The sequence below is a fragment of the Hylobates moloch genome, unplaced genomic scaffold (genome assembly GCF_009828535.3).
Source record: "Hylobates moloch isolate HMO894 unplaced genomic scaffold, HMol_V3 SCAFFOLD_15, whole genome shotgun sequence".
Classification (NCBI taxonomy): Eukaryota; Metazoa; Chordata; class Mammalia; order Primates; family Hylobatidae; genus Hylobates; species Hylobates moloch.
The window spans coordinates 61,772,876-61,793,501 of record NW_026652290.1 but is presented as its reverse complement, the minus strand read 5'-3'; the positions used below and the strand labels follow the sequence as shown (position 1 = coordinate 61,793,501).

General features: G+C 38.9%; 1 protein-coding gene across 20 annotated transcripts in view; it reads left to right on the top strand.

Annotated features, from left to right (window-relative positions):
• The window catches only part of EHBP1 (EH domain binding protein 1), a 399,042-nt gene that overhangs the window by 363,241 nt on the left and 15,175 nt on the right, over nt 1–20,626 (top strand). The window contains exon 22 of one of the 20 annotated variants that reach the window (XM_058429088.1): nt 7,070–7,142. The exons of 18 other annotated variants lie outside the window; for them this stretch is intronic. In XM_058429088.1, coding sequence (XP_058285071.1) covers nt 7,070–7,080 — 11 coding nt within the window. In that variant the 3' untranslated portion in view covers nt 7,081–7,142. Of the gene's footprint in view, nt 1–2,737; nt 2,781–7,069; nt 7,143–20,626 lie in introns of those variants that run through there. One more of the 20 variants, XM_058429085.1, reaches the window with a different exon arrangement.

Below are 20,626 nucleotides of genomic sequence, written 5' to 3'. Positions count from 1 at the left end.
TGTGTAATTTAGACTCTAAATGTTATAGAATGTAAATATTATCTGTGTAATAAAAATATATATTTTAAAAGATTTATTTAGGAAAATATAACACATTTTAATGTAACAATTTGACACTGACTTTGTGAAAATAGAGTAAGTTTCCTAGGTTCCAGTGGTTTTAGGGTTTTTAAAAATAGATGTCCATGTATTGTTAAAATATTGTTAGAAATAATTACATTAGTCTTGTACCATGAACATTATATGTTCATTCCAATATGTCTTAAAATCCTTAGTACGATTATTAACCTATGTCTTGATTCTTTTCACTTATTTCTTCAAACTACTTAAGTACACAACCCCAGTTTAGCTTGCTAAGGTAACCAGATTCTAGAACATTTCTTTGTACCAGTACGCAAATGTATTTACACAGGAATAAATCTAGATTTCCTTAAAGAGGGCAACAGAATTGAAAACTGAGGCCAACAAATAAATGAAAGTTTCTCTAAATCCATTGGATAATAGAGGCAGTGTTAAGGCTAACCATAGTGTTGAACTAAACAGAGGGATTACTCCTGGGTTTTGCATCAGTTGTTTTCTGCCGGGTGGCCTCACTTGTCAAAAAAAAAAAAAAAGTTTAACAGGCAAACATTCACATGGGCACATTGAGAAAAGAAGTTTGCTTAATTCCATCAAAGCTTAAAAAAATCAATCATCAATTTATTCTAACTACAATTGTTGGTCATTTGTGAAAAACATCTGGCCTTTAAGTCATAGGAACCTAAACACCAGTATAATGTGAACACTTGTGAAGAAGCTTCAAGTTTGGTTTAGTATAAAAAAGCAATGTTAGTGTGTGTGTAGCTTTATCTAACCATACAGCAGAATTTGTTTACTTATAATACTTTAACTCCACTTAATTTTTTTGGACTTTTACAGTATTATAAATCCAAGTGTAATATGCTTTAAAAATTAGAAAATTGTAATTTGCAGCTTTAAAAAGTTCAGCCTTTTTACATCTTTTTGTGGTTGTTTAACAGAATAACATCACAGCAATCTTGGTATTACAAGTCAAAAATGGTTTCTAATGAAGTCTAAATTCAAGATAGAAAATATATTTTAAACATGGTTTCAGGAGGGACATTCCCTATTTTGCATATGTCTAAGTAATTCTTAAAATATTTGTTTTAAAGCTGGACTTAAACACTCCTGACTGCTCTCTAATTTGATATAGCTAGTCAAAATGATTTTATTCAAGAAATTTTGGCAGGAGAATTCAGTGAAGGAGATAAATAATTTTGCAGCTATACTCACATTGCAAAGTATAGAACTAATTCAATCATTATGACTGTAGTAACATCTGTTCTTTAGCTTTAAAGTGAGCAGTAGAACAGCTCAATGTTGGGATACATTTAAATAGTAAGCTTTGTTAGTCAAGTTTCAAGTTCTAACAAAATATAAGTAGCCACATCATAGCCACAAAATGATACATAGTAGGTCTCTAGTTTTGTTGTTGTTGTTGTTGTTGTTTAATGAACTTTTAAATCATAGAAAAGGCTAACCAAAGCTGTAGGGGGTGAAAATTAGAACCTAAATTAGAAATAAAAGTTGCATCATTTTAATTTCATGCTCTAATATAATATGAACAGTTAATATTGTAAAACCTGCCTTGATGATGACATACTAGTCTAGTGGTTTCCTGTCATACAAAGGAAATAAAACATGATATAACCAAATGCTACTGTGTCATATAGAAATGATCCATTCTCTTACTGTTAAACTACCTTCACCAGATTATTCATATACTATATCTCACTCACTGCTCTTTAGCTTCCCCTAGGCTTTTAATAATTATAAATTAAGAAAGACTAGATACTTGTCATAAATTAGGTTTGATTCTAAGCAAAATATATAATAACTAATAATAAAAAAGCACTTTTTCTGCAGTGATAAAAAATACTAATCTTCAGTTTAGACTTTTATTTCACTTATGACACAAATATGTTATTGTAAGAAAAGCTAACCATGTTTCTAAAATGTACACTAAGTAAATCTCAAAATGTATATGCCATATGTAGAAGTCTCGTAAAATTTTGGCCCTCATTTCAGAGGCACTAATGTCCAAAGTACTGTTAGGATACTAGAGATGAGAGGAAAATCACTTAAAACAGCTTGTGAAATATAATGTTTGAAATCGTTCTTTGAGAATGTGCAGATTATGGCTTGCATAGGGACTCCTTCCAGCTCTCTGGGAAAATGAGCTGTTGACATTCTTTTGGGTCATCATTCAAGATACGAGGGCAACCACAAGGATTTAGCAGATAAATTCATCCCCAAAGACCTTTATCCATTTCACTGCAACTTGGAAACATTCATGTTGAATAGTAGCATTAATGTAGCCTATTTAGCTCTTCAAAGTGAGTCTTATGTTTAAAAAAAGAAGAGGAAAAAAGAAAAGAAAATGAAGAAGATGATGAAGAAAATCAAACGAGTAGGGTAATAACTTATTTAAGTCTTCTAAGAGGTATTTATTTACATGATTCTAAAGCACAGACCATTTCTTTTCTCTACACAGTTTCAAAAACAGAATTGGGTCTTACATAGTGAGCAATAAGCCTTTAAATTGTACCTAAATGAATCAGTCCTGTGTTACTTGTTAGTGGTTTATAACAAAGAGCAGAAAGTAAATTAATGTTTTAATGTTATATTCTGAAATGACTGGCAGCATTTATAAACAATTGAAAATTATCTAATTTAGGTTCTGACTCTCTTTGGACTTTATGATTCAGGCAAAAGGAAAAGTCAGAGCTGTGATGAACATATTAAAGGTATGCATTAAGATTCACACACATATCCTTTCCTATAAAAAGTGAAAAAAACTTTTTGACTCAAACTGGAATGATACTATGTAGGGCTGAATGTGCAGGAAAGTTTCCCACAATGCATTGTGCAAACCTAGGGCTAACAAATACCCTGCTGCTTTCAAACCCCCCCCAAAAGACAAAGGCACAATGAAATAGAAAGCTTACCACCGGTAGCTTTCAAAACGACAAACTAGGCAAACTATACATCTCCACCACTCCAATTTTGTCAGAATGCTAATGAGCTTGCTCTGATCTTTACTCGGCTTCCCGTGTTTTCTACATCTTCAAGGACCACATGGCGCTAGCAAAATAAAGACAACTAAATGAGAATTTCGAATGCTTTTTGTGTTAGGACCTGGTGCTTTTCAGTGGACGCACTCGTTGAATATTCTCAACTTAAAAGAGTACAACAGGGGGTTGGGTATGAACTTTTTAACAGGAGGAAATTTGAACAAAAGTAAATTAGTGAGATGAGGAAAATATGAGAAAAATTTCTGATTAATTTCCACTCCATAATATCAATGACACCTTCAGCCCCACTCCTACTCTTCTAACAAGAGATGCTGATAAAAGATGAATGATTCTGTGTTGTTCACAGTGAACGTTTAGTGGTTTTTAATAGCAGCATTCTACATAAAAGGCACCAGGAAGTACTCCGCATTAGCAGTTGAGATCACTAGTTAATAGGATGATGTCTTTTAGCTTTTGTCACAAGATTATTAGAAAGGATGGATTTCTGTTCTCATCATTGCATAGTTTGGAGTGCCTGTTGAGTACAAGTGCTAAAATACAGGTTTCTCAGTATTGTTTCACATGTAAAGCAAAAAGCCTTTTAATGCAACACCTTTTTCCTTTTTACCAGGTGATTTTGTTATTGATCTCTAATCTGCCCCTTTAGCTGTATTAAATGCTTGAAGTGTTCTGCTTTTCTGTGTAGCCTTGATGCTAGCTATTTGTGTCTATAAATTCATTAACATTAAAACAGGATCTATATAGACTATTAGAGTCTATGAGTTAGAAAATGGCATATTACATACTTTTTACAGTTTAGGGCATAAATAACAATATAAATTTAAGATTATCTGCATAAATGTTATAAAATATGTTCTTTGATAATATGTTATGAGATTTTAATTATGTATTTATAAGGAACATATTTTTCACAATCTCTCTTTTCTTTAGCAATCACTGTACACTTACTAGGAGAATAAGAGTAGTCAACTCCATTTCTCACCATATCCATCCATACCTAGAAAGAAGGAAAAACCAAAACTGGGTACATTTTTATATATAAAGATATTTGAACGCGGCTGGGCATGGCGGCTCACGCCTGTAATCCCAGTACTTTGGGAGGCCGAAGCAGGCGGATCACCTGAGGTCAGGAGTTCAAGACCAGCCTGACCAACATGGAGAAACCCCGTCTCTACTAAAGATACAAAAATTAGCCGAGTGTGGTGGCGCATGCCTGTAATCCCAGCTACTCAGGAGGCTGAGGCAGGAGAATCGCTTGAGCCCGGGAGGTGGAGGTTACAGTGAGCTGAGGTCACGCCATTGCACTCCAACTGGGGCAACAAGAGTGAAACTCCATCTCAAAAAAAAAAAAGATATTTGAGCTTAGAGTTAAATTAATTCTGTACAACTAATAAATAACCAGGAAAGGAAGGAAAAGATGTTTGCTATAATAACACTTTTCAAATTTTATATGAAGAAAAATTTTGCCAGTGTTTCTCACATTTAACACATATATTTGATGTTTCTATATACTGTTCTTTAAATGTTCTCTGGTCCTGAAAAATTATATTTTTGTTCATTGTACTTGGTTCACATGACTTAAATATTGCCTCTTAAGATATTGTAATTTATACACCCTTCTAGCAAAATGGAGGTTAAAAATCCTATATTAATAGGGGTAACTTGGACAACCATAAAAAAGGAGAGACTATCTTCTAAATATAACAACAGTTTTTAAAAATATTCTAGTTCTTTACTTTTTTTTTTTTTTTTTTTGAGACAGAGTCTCGCTCTGTTGCCCTGGCTGGAGTGCAGTGGCGCAATCTCGGCTCACTGCAAGCTCCGCCTCCCGGGTTCACGCCATTCTCCTGCCTCAGCCTCTCCGAGTATCTGGGACTACAGGCGCCCGCCACCATGCCTGGCTAATTTTTTTGTATTTTTAGTAGAGACGGGGTTTCACCGTGGTGTCGATCTCCTGACCTCGTGATCCGCCCGCCTCGGCCTCCCAAAGTGCTGGGATTACAAGCGTGAGCCACCGCGCCCGGCCTAGTTCTTTACTTTTTATTATTTAGTGTGCTATTTCTTTTTTTTTTTTTTTTTTGAGACGGAGTCTCGCTCTGTCACCCAGGCTGGAGTGCGGTGGCGCGATCTCGGCTCACTGCAAGCTCCGCCTCCCGGGTTCACGCCATTCTCCTGCCTCAGCCTCTCCGAGTAGCTGGGACTACAGGCACCCGCCACCACGCCCGGCTAATTTTTTGTATTTTTAGTAGAGACGGGGTTTCACCGTGGTCTCGATCTCCTGACCTCGTGATCCGCCCGCCTCAGCCTCCCAAAGTGCTGGGATTACAAGCGTGAGCCACCGCGCCCGGCCTTAGTGTGCTATTTCTATGTTCCTCGTAAGTATGGATTGTATGGGAATTAGGATTCGTGTAATAACATGTCTCCATTTTGTAAAGTTCCTGGGTTTTTGTGGTTTTGTGTTTGTTTGTTTGTTTGTTTAGAGACAGAGTCTTGCTATGTTGCCCAGGCTGGACTGGACCTCCAGGGTTCAAGCAATTATCTTGCCTCAGCTTACCAAGTAGCTGGGACTACAGGCAAGTGCCACCCTGCTTGGCTAGAGATTCTATTTTAATAGACATTAATATGTCTATTTTCATACAGATTATAATGAGAAAAGAGACCATGTCATTAAAAATATATACATTAAACTAAGTGAGATATCTCTTTTAGCATTTTAATTACAGAACTGAAAAAAATTTAAAAAGTGAAGATTTGTCATTAAAAATTATTTTCTAATATGATATACCATGATAAAATAGAAAATAAAGTTTTCTAGGTTATTAAAGTTGAATACCCAGTTGACATCTACTCATATAAAATATCAGATGGACAGACAAGGCTTTAATATTTCCTCTGCAAAGGAACTTTTCATAAACAGAAACAAAATAAATGAGGGAATTTGATGTTATAAAGCAAATAAAATGATTACTAAGGTTCTGAAGTGGTATAGAGTTACCCTATTCTTCTCTACTAAAATTTATAGAGTATTGAATCTGTAATAAAGAAACCAGAAAAAATGATACTTTATATCTGAAAATTTTCTACAAAGTGAATTTTTAACACAATTTTCAGAGGCAATAAGCCACATCTGTTGATGGACTCTAAGAGTTGATAGTATTGTTCCTTTCTGGAAGCAAAATGCTGACATGATTTTGATAACTGTGGTGTTATAGGTCTGTTTTGTATATATGTGTTTTTAACTGCATCAAGATTTTAGTTACTTTATGTTACCTAACTCCAAGAATGCAAAATAATACAGCATCATTTTCTAATTACAAGAAGTGATAAAACTTCTTGCAATTATGTGGAGTTTTGGGGGGGTTTTTTGTTTGTTTTTCTGTTTTGGGGGGTTGGGGAAATGGAGTCTCATTCTTGTCGCCCAGGCTGGAGTGCAATGGCGTCATCTCAGCTCCCAGCAACCTCCACCTCCCAGGTTCAAGTGATTCTCCCGCCTCAGCCCCCCGAGTACCTGGGATTACAGGTACCCACCACCATGCCCGGCTAATTTTTGTATTTTTAGTAGAGATGGGGTTTCACCATGTTGGCTAGGCTGGTCTCAAACTCCTGAGCTCAGGTGATCCACCCGCCTCAGCCTCCCAAAGTGCTGGGATTACAGGCATGAGCCACCATCCCTGGCCCAGCCAATATACTTGAATCCCTCATTATGTCTGAGGTTTTGATCCTTGATATGCTTATACTGAATGTAGAAACTTAACCCTGGTTAGTGAAGCTAATTAGTTTACAAATAGTCACACTAAGTCAAAGTTGATATAGTATGGCAGCTAAGAGAATTGTGAGAATTAAATTAGATACTTTATATCAAGCATTTGCAACCAAACACTTGGGAGTATAACATTTGCAACCAAGTACTTGGAGCTCCATAAATGTTAGCTATTATTATTTATATGATCTTTTTCATACTTAAATTTCTCAAGGTCTCCTTTGAAATAAAAGATGAAAAACACCAATATGCTGGGAATTTTACCTATCATCATCAAGCACTAAAAAAAGGTATAATGAATTAATATTGTTCTCACATTTCTACATTTTATTTATTATTCTGTGTTACATATGTAATATAGAGGCATTTGATTATTGGGAATAATCAATAATGAACAGACATATAGTTTAAAGAAAATAGTAAATTTTGTTTTAAAAGGAGAGTTTAGGGGGCTGAGTGTGGTGGCATCCACCTGTAATCCCAGCACTTTGGGAGGCTTAGGCAGGAGGATTGCTTGAAGCCAAGAGTTGAAGACAAGCCTGGGCAACAAAGCAAGATCTTGTCTCTACAAAAACTAATAAATTTAGCTGGTTGTGGTGGCACATGACTGTAGTTCCCAGCTACTCAAGAGGCTGAGGCAGAAGAATTGCTTGAGCCCAAGAGTTTGCAGCTACAGTGAGCTATGATTGCACTCCAGCCTGAGCAACAGAATGAGACCTTGTCTCTAAAACTGAAATAAAATAAATAAAAGGAGAGTTTATATTTAAGGTGCTTATAGTACTTTTGTTTTTTACTTTTTATACTTTCAATTTTAAAAACTGGTAATATAATTCTTTCTATAGTTTTTTTATGTAGTTACAAGGAAAATTAAAATATCATACTTTCAAGTTTTCTTTATTCTCACAATTTGTTCAGCTAATTCAAGCTTCTGTTGCTATCTGTATTTCATTATTTAGACCATTTAAGAAGGAAAATATAAATTATATATAGAAACACTAGCACTTAATTGTTGAATCATTCTGGTTCATGAAATAGGTTCTGGATCATAGTTTCTAGAAAGGAACCTTGCTGATTCAGAAATGCAGAGGGCTTCCTAAGGTTCTCATTTCTAACATTTATTTCTTCTCTCCTTGGCACTCAGTGGATGCCCCAACTTTTTACTATATACAGTATTAAGTTGACTTTCTCATCTGCTGACTCATGTTTATTCATTTATCCAGAAAAACAAATGTATACAGTTTCTACCCGTGATATTTAGAAAGTATTTTCCACTACTAGAAATTTTGAATTGGAAATGTAAAGTATAATTTTTGAACCTAAAGAATTAACACATCACCATAATTTTCAATTTGGAACATGTCTGTTGCCTGAAGTGAGGAACATCCTTATTCTAGATTGCAATAAAATTTTTTAACATTTAAAAAAGTAGAAATTCCAGGAAAATGTGTTTTTTCTCAACAACTATCTATGAAACAAAATTTAGGCATTTGAACTGACTTGGCAGCAACATGTTTTTCTTCTGAATGTGAAATTAAATTTGTGTAATGTCATGCCAATGCTAAAATAACATGTTATACATGGAATATCACCGTTTCTTTTTTTAGGAAAAATTAATCTCAGTGACTTCTTTGTGAAAGGGCCAAGACTGTGATTCTCAAACTTTTATATCCATCAAAAAAATGCCTGAGAAATTTGTTAAAAACATAGATTCCCAAGCCCTACTTAGAAGATTTTGATTCACTGGACCTGGTATGGAGCCAGTCTTCTAGGCAATTCTAATACAGGTGATCCACAGACCACATTTAAGAAACACAGAGTGAAGATGTGCTAAACTCATAGTGTTACAAGTGCTAAGAGAAGTAGCACAGCATAGAGATTTAAGAGCATAGACTTTAAAATCAGTAAGATCCCAACTAGAATCTGGGTGTTCTTAGACAAGTTACTTAATCTCTCTGAGCCTCCGTTTGATCAGATGTTTTAAAAAAGAAAAAGGCAGCAGTGGCTCACGTCTGCAATCCCAGCACTGGGAGGCTGAGGCAGGCAGATCGCGAGGTCAGGAGTTTGAGACCAGCCTGGCCAATATGGTGAAACCTCATCTCTACTAAAAGTACAAAAATTGGCCGGGTGTGGTGGCACACACCTGTAGTCCCAGCTACTCGGGAGGCTGAGGCAGAAGAATCACTTGAACCCAGAAGGTGGAGGTTGCAGTGAGCCGAGATCACGCCATTGCACTCCAGCCTGGGCAACAGAGCGAGACTCCATCTCAAAAAAGGAAAAAGAAAGAAAGGGAAGGGAAGAGGAGGGGAGGGGAGAGGACAGGAGGAGAAGGGAAAGGGGGAGGGAAGGGAAAGGGGGAGGGAAAGGGAGGGAAGGGAAGGGGGAAGGAAAGGAAGGAAGGAAGGAAGCAAGGAAGGAAGGAAGGAAGGAAAAAAAAAAAAAAGAAGGATGGGCTGGGCGTGGTGGCTCATGCCTGTAATTCTAGTACTTTGGAAGGCCGAGACAGGCAGATTGCCTGAGGTCAGGAGTTGGAGACCTGCCTGGCCAACATGGTGAAACCCTGTCTCTATTAAAAGTACAAAAATTAAGGCCGGGCGAGGTGGCTCATGCCTGTAATTCTAGCACTTTGGGAGGCCGAGGCAAGCAGATCACAAGGTCGGGAATTTGAGACCAGCGTGGTCAACATGGTGAAGCCCCGTCTGTACTAAAAATACAAAAAATTAGCCAGGCGTGTTGGCAGGTGCCTGTAATCCCAGCTACTTGAGAGGCTGAGTCAGGAGAATCACTTGAACCTGGGTGGTGGAAGTTTCAGTGAGCCGAGATCATGCCACTGCACGCCAGCCTGTGCAACAGAGTGAGACTCTGTCTCAAAAAAAGAAAAGAAAACATTAGCTGGGTGTGGTGGCAGGCGCCTGTAATCCCAGCTACTTGGGAGGCTGAGTCAGGAGAATCGCTTGAACCCAGGAGGTGGAGGTTGCAATGAGCTGAGATTGTACCACTGCACTCAAGCCTGCACAGCAGAATGAGACTCCATATCAAAAAAAAAAAAAAAAGAAAGAAAAGAAAAAGGCTAATAATACCTACTTCAGAAAGTTATGAGTACTTAGCACAGAACTTGGCAGAGGATGAGCACTCAATACAATAGTAGCTACTGCTATCAGTCAGAGTAGTTTAATTATTTATTATTGTTTCTGCCTTTTTTCTTTTTTTTTTTTTGAGATGGAGTCTTGCTCAGTCGCCTAGGCTGGAGTGCAGTGTTGCGATCTCGGCTCACTGCAACATCTGCCTCCCAGGTTCAAGCCATTCTCCTGCCTCAGCCTCCTGAGTAGCTGGGATTACAGACCACCACGCCCAGCTGATTTTTGTATTTTTAGTAGAGACAGGTTTCACCATGTTGGCCAGGATGGTCTTGAACTCCTGATCTCAGGTGATCCACCTGCCTTGGCCTCCCAAAGTGCTGGGATTACAGGTGTGAGCCACCGTGCCTGGCCTCATTTTTTTTTTTTTTTGTTTTTTTGAGACAAGGTCTCGCTATGTTGCCCAAGCTGTTCTCAAACTCCTGGACTGGTGATCCTCCCACCTCAGCCTTCCAAGTAGCTGGGATCACAGGCATGCACCACCACACTCAGCTGTTTCTACATTTACTTTAAATTTTCCTTAGCTTCTAATATACACATCTCGTTCTATCATAACTCTCCTCTTCTTTGCAACTCACACACACACACTTATACTCTCTCCGTCTCTCCTCTGTCTCTCCCCCAGCCCCCCAGAAAAGCCAAAAGTACTGGTTTAGGAATTTGACATAAGGCTAGAGAATTATTTTTGTTGTTATTGTGTTGTTTTTCAACGCTTAGGTTATATGTAAAAAGTAACTTTGATGAATGTTTGTGTGAACGCCATAATTTTCACAGATAAATTAATAACTAGGAGGAAGCCTTAGGAATTGTGCTAGTCCCTTTATCTGAATTCCTACACTTATTATATGAGTGTTAGGCACTTACAGAAGCAAACTGAACTTAGACATTATATTTTGAGAAATTTATTTTAGGACATCAGGTAACAGTCAACTTTACAAATGCATTTATCCTCCTCTGTTTCATCCTGACTTCATCCCCTAAGAAGATTAACCAACATTTCATAATTTGTTTTGACAAAGAGTGACATCAGAGATGGATAAGTATGTATGTGTTGGCCCCTCAGTCCCGAACCAAAATCAAGGTAGTTCATGGAAGGGTGCAAGCTCTGTTCCGACACCTTTCTCCCAGTTTCCCCAAATGGAAACTTTTTTTTTTTAAACGGAGTCTCACACTGTCGCCCGGGCTAAAGTGTAGTGGCTCGATCTTGGCTCACTACAACCTCTGCCTCCCAGGTTCAAGCAATTATCCTGCCTCAGCCTCCCGAGTAGCTGGGATTACAGGCACCTGCCACCACGCCCAGCTAATTTTTTGTATTTTTAGTAGAGACGGGGTTTCACTATGTTGGCCAGGCTGGTCCCAAACTCCTGACCTCGTTATCCGCCCACCTCTGCCTCCCAAAGTTCTGGTATTAGAGGAGTGAGCCACCGCGCCCAGCATTCGAAACATTTTTATTTAAAAATACGGATGCTAATGTATAGAAACAACTGGACGCATTACTGACCCTTGTTAGGTCCTTCATCTTGGAGACAGAGCTGTCCAATTGAATAGTCATGAACCTTACTTTCATTGTTATGCAAGCTTACAAAGTTGTGCTTTCAAATCATTGGCCATTCCCTTGTGGAGACATTGCCAGTCCCTCCTCTCCTCCTTCCTCCTTCCTCTTTCCTCCTTCCTCCTCCTCCTCTTTCTTCTTCTTTTTCTTTTTGACAGAATCTCACTCTGTCGCACAGGCTGGAGTGCAATGGCGCGATCTCGGCTCACTGCAACCTCCGCCTCCCAGGTTCAAGCGATCCTCTTGCCTCAGCCTCCTGCGTAGCTTGACTACAGACATGCACCACCACGCTTAGGTTATTTTTGTATTTTTAGTGGAGATGGGGTTTCACCACGTTGGCCAGGCTGATCTCGAACTCCTGACCTCAGGTGATCCGCCTGCCTTTGCCTCCCAAAGTGCTGGGATCACAGACATGAGCCACCGCACCTGGCCGACATTGCCAGTTCTTCTAGTGTATGGTAGATTATTAAGTCTTTCTTTTAGTTACTCATGTTTTTAACACTTTTCATAGGCCTGTAGGTGGTTTGCATAAGAAAACAACATATATAGTCATTGTATCTGTTCCCTATCCCCACTTGTCACTTCTGAGCTGAAATGTGAAAAGTATTCATGCACTCAAAGGAGCTATCTCATCAGAAAAAGTTTACAGTGTAAGTTAAAGAAAACCTGTTGAGTTGATACCTATTTTTTTAAAAACATCAGAGGCCAGGCACAGTGGCTCACACCTGTAATCCTAGCATTTTGGGAGGCTGAGGCAGGCAGATCACCTGAGGTCAGGAGTTCGAGACCAGCCTGGCCAATATGTCAGAACCCCATCTCTACTAAATATTCAATAATTAGCTGGGCGTGGTGGTGTGCACCTGTAATCCCAGCTACAGAGGAGGCTGAGGCAAGAGAATCGCTAGAACCCTGGGCAGTGAAGGTTGTAGTGAGCCGAGATGACACCACTGCACTCCAACCTGGACAACATAGCAAGACTCTGTATCAAATAATAATAGTAATAAATTAGATACTTTTAGATGCTTAATATTACTAATTAATGTTTGTAATGTTTGCTTAATTGGTTTTCTGTAAAGGTTTTTTGTTTTGTTTAAATGGAATTTGGAGGAATTTTTTAGAGAAACAAAGATTAATCAAAATAGTGTGATTATTTTTATAGCTGTGTAGCTTTACAGGATAAGATTTGATACAAATATATATACATAAACAGTTATTTTCCTAAGGAAAGACAGTGGACTTTACCCGTAAAAATGAAAGTATATAAGTTAGTTTTATCCTCTGTGTTTAAACTAGTGACACTGATACATGAATTCACAGTATACAGAGTTGCAAACATCTGGCTTGTCAGTGTCCCTTGTACTTACTGACTGGTTGTAGACTGCTCTTCTACTCTTTACCCACCCCAAAGCCAACCAATCCCATGCCCCCAGTGCCAGTTCACTCTGAATTAATAGCACCACTTGGTGGCCAAAACTAGGAATTGTGTCAAGCACTAACATTTCTTCCCTACTAGCATGTTGTCCTCCACATTAGACACTTCTGAACTGGAACCTGACAGATCTCTTCATGGCTATATCTGTTGTGCTTTTGAAGGATCTAGCTCCATAAGGAAAGTTAAAGATATAAGTCAAGGAAGACATTTAGACTGATATAATTATTTCAAAAATGAGTTTATTATAAATTTTAGTGCTTTAAAAAATTAGAGATAGTTTTATATTTCAGGTATAAAAATTTTCTAGAGAAATGAATTATTAAAAGTCATAAATATTTTATTTTCTTACAAGAATAAAATTAGAGGGAGCCAAGGCCAGGTCTGGTGGTTCATACCTGTAATCCAAGCACTTTGGGAGGCCAAAGTGGGAGGATCAGCCAGGCGCGGTGGCTCACGCCTGTAATCCCAACACTTTGGGGGGCCGAGGTGGGCAGATCACGAGGTCAGGAGTTCGAGACCAGCCTGGCCAACATGGTGAAACCCCGTCTCTACTAAAAACACAAAAATTAGCCAGGCATGGTGGCGGGTGCCTGTAATCCCAGCTACTTGGGAGGCTGAGGCACAAGAATCACTTGAACTCGGGAGGTGGAGATTGCAGTGAGCCAGGACTGCACCATTGCACTGCGGCCTAGATGACAAGAGCGAGACTCCGTCTCAAAAAGAACAAAAAACAAAACCAAACAAAAAAAAATGGGAAGATCACTTGAGCCTAGGTGTTCAAGACCAGCTGGGCAACATAGCAATACCCTGTCTCTATAAATAACTTAAAAATGAGCTGAGCATGGTGGCATGTGCTTGTGGTCCCAACTACTCAGGAGCCTGAGGCAGGAGGATTGCCTGAAGCCAGGAGGTCAAGGCTATAGTGAGCTGTGATGATGCCACTGTATTCTTGCCTTGGCAAAACAGCAAGACCCTGTCTCAAAAAAAAAAAAAAAAAAAAAAAAATTAGATGGAGTCAAAATTTAACACTTTTAAGACCATTTGTTTTTACTCAAATGCTTATTTTGAATCAAAGTTATACTGAACATTGCTATTCAAAAGTAGAATACTGGTTGGGCATGGTAGTTCACACCTGTAATCCCAATGCTTTGGAAGGCTGAGGTAGGAGGATTGCTTGAGCCCAGCCTGGGCAACAGAGTGAAACCCCATGTCTACAAAAAATTTAAAAATTAGCCAGGCATGGTGTTGTGCACCTGTAGTCTCAGCTACTCAGGAGGCTGAGGCAGGAGGATTGCTTGACCCCAGGAGTTCAAGGTTACAGTGAGCTATGATCACTCTCCTGAATTCTAGCCTGGGCAACAGAGCGAGATCTACTCTGGGGAAAAAAAAAAAGTAGAATACCATTCTAGAAAAAAGTACTACACATTCATAAAGCCAACAAAGTTTGGTTTTAGATAATGGACTTTCATTAAAAGATTAGTTTTCATCATTTGTAGATGATAAAATGTTTTCTTTAAAATCATCCTACAAAATTGTTAGTGTAGATTAGGTAGATATTTTGCTAAACTCTGAAACACGTAATTTGATTTGATGGCAACAAGTATGGGAAATGAAAAGAAGTACTGTGTCAACAGGTGTGTTGTGAGGACTAAACAGATTTTAGACAGGGTTTTGATCTGTCACCCAGGCTGGATTGCTTTGATGCAGTCATAGCTCACTGCAGCCTCCATCTCTTGGGCTCAGGCTCTGAGTGGCTGGTACTACAAGTGCACACCACCACACCCAGCTTACTAACTTTTTTGATTTTTTGTAGAGACAAAGCCTTGCTATGTTCAGGCTGGTCTTGAACTCCTGAGCTTAAATGATCCTGTCACTTCAGCCACCCAAAGTGCTAGGATTATAGGCGTGAGGCTCTGGCCCTTTTTAAATGGGCTGTAGCTTTGGAGAGAAGGGAAAGGATATTACAACACAAGGACATAAAGCTAACTGCTTGAGATTGACCCATAAGATTTGTGCCAGAATCTGAGATAAATTATTGGGGTACCATGATATTCTCATTCTACAGGGTATTTAAAAATTTATATCATGATAAAAGGGGCAACTGAACATATCCTGGGGATTAAGTTGAGGAGAAATATGAAAATAACTTAATCCTTGGGAATTTTAGAGATTCTGGGAGTCACATGTTAGATTTTCTCTAGACTTCTAACTGAACAAAATGGCAATTAGCACAAGGATCTTTGGAATACACTTAACAGAACATGTGTAACCTTGGAAAGGGGAATGTCTAATGGAGGGTTTGCAACTGAGTAACTGCTTTAAGAAAAGAAAAATGGGTAATGGGTAGTTGATGGGTTTGGGTGCATTGAGGGGATTTAAAAAGGCAGAATGCTGTTAGGATGCATTTTGGTTGATTGGTTCAGTAAAATGAATATGTAAAGACATTAGAAATATGCTCAATGAAACTAACAACTTCAGACTTGCACTGAGTTGCCCAACATATTTACTTCTGTGGATAGTCCTTTCTAATGCTTGCATAGGCAGTCAGAAAAACTCTGACACTCTGCTGGGAGGAATCACCATGCCTTGCTCTATGAATAATTCTAGGAGTCAAGAGAGGATACTGAAGTTTGAATAATGAATGTGGCTCTCTACCTAGTGTGTGTGTGTGTGTGTGTGTGTGTGTAGAGAGAGAGCAAGAGAAAGAATAATAGCAATATCGTATTACTTACATAGCATTTATTCACCATGAGCCTGGCACTATTCTAAGTGCTTTGCATATTTGAATTCATTTAATCTTCACAAAACTCTATAAAGTAGTACCATTGTTTCCTTTTTACAGATGAGGAAACTGAGTCTTAGGGAGAGTAAATAACCTACACAAGTTCATATAGCTCTTAAAGAGCATTAGCTGGACTTGAATGTATCCTGATAATCCAGTGCTGGGCAGAGTATTCTTGCTTGGCCATTTTCATTGAATGGCCATTTCTGTTGCCTCAGATGGAATCACAGGTAACTTGTAGTTACCCAAGAAGTGAACAGGTCTCTTCTAGGCATCCCATTTTTGTAAGATATCATATACCAACGTATAATTCAAGGATCTTATGGACGTGTTTGCATAGGAAGAAAGGCTGACTCCTCTTATGAAGAATGGTATGCTGCTCTGACATCATTGCTAAGTCCCAGTGGCATGCACATGGGAAGACTAAATGAAATCCCCTCTGTTATGGATGAACTAAGTGAACAGCATGAGAGTTTTCTTGTTTATCAGCGTTTTGAAGGTTTTTTTGTGTTCATTTGTTTATCAGAGCCACTCTGAAGGCTTTGTCAAGGTTGGCCCGAATTCTAAATAAAGAGTCTGTTCTGGTAAGACTGATTACCTATGAGTCCTTAAGTGTCAAGTGGGTGGCTAAGAGTAGTGGCTCACAAGACAAACTGGCTGCATCTGAGGCCTGGTTCCACCACTGACTAGCTATATGACTTGAGGTAAATTATATAACCTCATTAAACAGTTGATGCTATTATCATCATCATCATCATCATTACCATTATTATTCCCAGCCTATAAGAAAGTTATTGGTTGTCAGTGATCTGATGAAGGAAATACATGACAGTCTCTTTGAGACATTCTTGTTCTCAACTTCAGGAAATGGCAATACAGAGCCAAGTTCGTTATGAGTGTACTCTAGTGAAGATAATGTGTACCCACATGAAGAGAATGGTTCTCCAGAGAACCACTGAGGGGCACTGGGTGTGGTATTATAGTGTTGAAATTCACACTAATCACCTGGCCTGATCTGGAAGAACAGCATTTATTGCATTTGATTTCAAGGTGTTGTGTTAATTGTTGAAATCCTGTTCAAGTTAGAAAGCTGCTGGAGAAGGATCTACACTGTCCTGCTTTGCTTAGGCTTCTGTGGTTTGAGAACAAATGTGGATGTGGGCTGCAAGTGGGGAGGCATAATTCCCATCAGCTCTCCCCTATAGATATTTAGGAAGGTGCATATGAGGACATTATGTTAAGTGAAATAGGGCTGGCACAGAAAGACAAATATCATATGACCTTACTTATATTTATAATCTAAAAAGATTGAACTTGTCGACGTAGAGAGCACAATGGTGGTTACCGGGGGGGGGCTAAGATGGTAGGGGACGTAGGGGTAAGGTCAGGGAAGATGTTGGTGAAAGGATACAAAATTTCAGTTCGATAGGAGGAATAAGTTAACCAAATCTATTGTACAATGTGGTGAGTATATGTTTTTGTTTGTTCGTTTGTTTGTTTTTCAGTGACAGGATCTCACTATGTTGCCCATGCTGGCCTTGAACTCTTGGGCTCAAGCGATCCTCCTGTCTTGGCCTCTGAAAGTGCTGGGATTACAGGCGTGAGCCACCACACCTGGGCTTTAACAGTGTATTATACTTCAAAATTGCTAAGAGACTTGATTTTAAGTGTTCTTACCACAAAAAAATAAGTATATAATGTAATCCATATGTTAATTACCATAGTTTAGACATTCCACAGTGTTTACCTATTTCAAAACATGGACATGATAAATATATACTCTTTTTGTCAATTAAATAAGTAAATGAGAAGGTACATAGGAAGGATATATCACAGTGTTACCTGGTTATCTGAACCCAAGCATGATCAAAGCAGGAATACAGTGGAAAAGAAACTTACTGTGCAGGCAGCTAATTTAGGGTTGAACTCATCCCTTATTGGAAACCGGAGGCTCTGGAGACACCCTGGGTATGATATTTTAAGCACTTTTAAAGTTTTTTTTTTTTAAGAGTTTTGGTCTTGCTATGTTCCACAGGCTGGCCTTGAACTTCTAGGCTCCAGTGATCCTCCCACCTCAGCCTCCTGAGTACCTGATACTGTAGGCATGCTCCACCACCCTCAGCCAATTTGTAGAGACTTTAAGCCACACTGGAGCAGGTTACCTACAAGAGTAGTTGTCCGACTGCATAATACATCTTTGGAGAAATGCTTTATTAGGAAGGAACATATCTGGAACACATTTAAAGCCTATCTGTCTGAATTTGTATTTCTATATTTTAAAAATTATATATATTTAATTTTCCATACTTTCAGTAGAATTTAATCAGTCTCACCTGGCATTTAGTAAATAAGCTATTTCATCTACACTGACAATTTCATAAGCTGCTTTTAAAGGTGCTGTGCTTTTAACATCCAAATATCTTCCTATAAAAATGATGAAAACTTACTTTCCCACTGAAGCTTTTTGCTTTGTAAATATTTGATATTCTGTTGTTGTCATTCTTTTCTTCAAATTACATCAATTTGTACTTCATATTATAATTCTCATTTTTAAAACTTTATATTCATAACCAGCAAACTTGTAGATGTGTTCCGTTAGTCCATAATTTTCAATCTTAAAATGTACCTTTTTTATTTTTTGATATTAACCAGTATTCCATTATCTACTTTTTTTTAAGTCTCTAAAACCCACTGTCAATAACTAGACTACCATTGTTTGGAGCACAGCCACACTGTTGTGTTACCATAGCTGTGGCTATCTTTTGTAGGCAGCAGTGGCACTGCTGACCCAGTAGGGCATCTGCTTTGTTTTTCCAGCTGCAGAGATGGGTTTGTACTGATTCACCCACATTTTTCACCTATCCTGCATATGACCAATGGAACACTAACTATAGACTTCGTTATGGGAGCCAAGATTAAAAATACAATTTGTGTCCATGAAATTGTTTACAGATTTACCCTTGATCTAGCTATCCCTGGTTATGTCTGTCTCCATACTAGACTATGCGGCCTTTGAGGGCAGGGACCACATCTTGGTTATTTTGTATCTCCAGTTCCTGCCTCAGGGCTATATACACCATCATCACCCCCTTCATTATTATCATCATAGCTTGTAGTCTTGGGTTCTGCACTAAGTACTTTATGTGGATTTTCTCAATTCTTACAACAATCGTGAAGTAAGTAATACCATTATCCATATAGAGATGAAGAAACTGAGGCTTAGAGAGTTTCAATAATTAGTCTGAGATCAAGGGGCTCAATTTTTTTTTAAAAGCTCAACTGAACAAAAGCTATATTGTTTTTTGTTTTTGAGATGAAGTCTTGCTCTGTCGCCCAGGCTAGAGTGCAGTGGCGCAGTCTCAGCTCACAACCTTCACCTCCCAGATTCAAGCGATTCTTCTGCCTCAGCCTCCCGAGTAGCTAGGATTACAGGCACACGCCACCATGCCTGGCCAATTTTTTTGTATTTTTAGTAGAGATGGGGTTTCACCATGTTGGTCAGGCTGGTCTCAAACTCCTGACCTCAGGTGATCTGCCCACCTCAGCCTCCCAAAGTGCTGGGATTACAGGCATGAGCCACCATGCCCAGCCAGCAGAAGCCATATTGGGTGTGGATGCAATGTTCATCTTATTTGCATTATATTCAGAATGACTGATCTAACCAGCCACGAAACTATAGATAGTATATAATTATATATCATGCTTGACTCTACCAGAATTTATAGTTATATCTACAAGAGTTTCTCAGAATTAATGTAAGCAAACATTCATAATATGCTCCTTAATTTATAAGAGGTCTTTATTCTAAAGTTCATTTATGAGTCAGTTGTTCTATCATGTGTATCCAAATAACCTAAATAAAGATGAACCCCATTCTCCCGATGAGAATATCCTCCCTGAAATTTTGGCCTACATGAATGTATAAATGTTTATGAATATCTGTTTTAATATTTAGCTATATATATATATATATATATATATATACACACACACACACAGTTATTTAAAAATCACATCTTAAAATACATTAACCTAGAAATATTGCTTTTCTCCACTTCCGCTTTTTTTTTTCTTTTTTTTTGAAACGGAGTCTCGCTCTATCGCCCAGGCTGGAGTGCAGTGGCGCGATCTCGGCTCACTGAAAGCTCCGCCTCCCAGGTTCATGCCATTCTCCTGCCTCAGCCTCCCAAGTAGCTGGGACTACAGGCACCCACCACCACACCTGGCTAATTTTTTTTTTTCGTATTTTTAGTAGAGACAGGGTTTCACTGTGTTAGCCAGGGTGGTCTTGATTTCCTGACCTAATGATCTGCCCGCCTTGGCATCCCAAAGTGCTGGGATTACAGGCGTGAACCACCATGCCCAGCCTTTTCTTTCTTTTTTTTTTTTTGAGGTGGAGTTTCGCTGTGTCACCCAGGCTGGAGTGCAGTGGTGTGGTCTCGGCTCACTGCAACCTCCGCCTCTTAGGTTCAAGTGATTCTCCTGCCTTGGCCTCCTGAGTAGCTGGGATCACAGGCATGCGCCACCACGCCCAGCTAATTTTTTGTATTTTTAGTAGAGACAGGGTTTCACCACGTTGGCCAGCCCAGTCTCGAACTCCTGACCTCAGGTGATCCACCCACCTCGGCCTCCCAAAGTGCTGAGATTGCAGGCATGAGCCACTGTGCCCAGCTTCTACTCCCACTTTTAAAGAAATTATTTTATTCAACTATTCATGTTCATCTTTGATATTAATATATCTGTCACTTCTAGAGCCACTTGAGTCATTCCCATGACATGACTGTGAGAAGGCTGTAGGACAGGGAGTGGATAGAAGGGAGTAGGCCAGATGCCGCCCAAACAAAAAGGCCTTCAGGAGAGTGGAGAGCTGG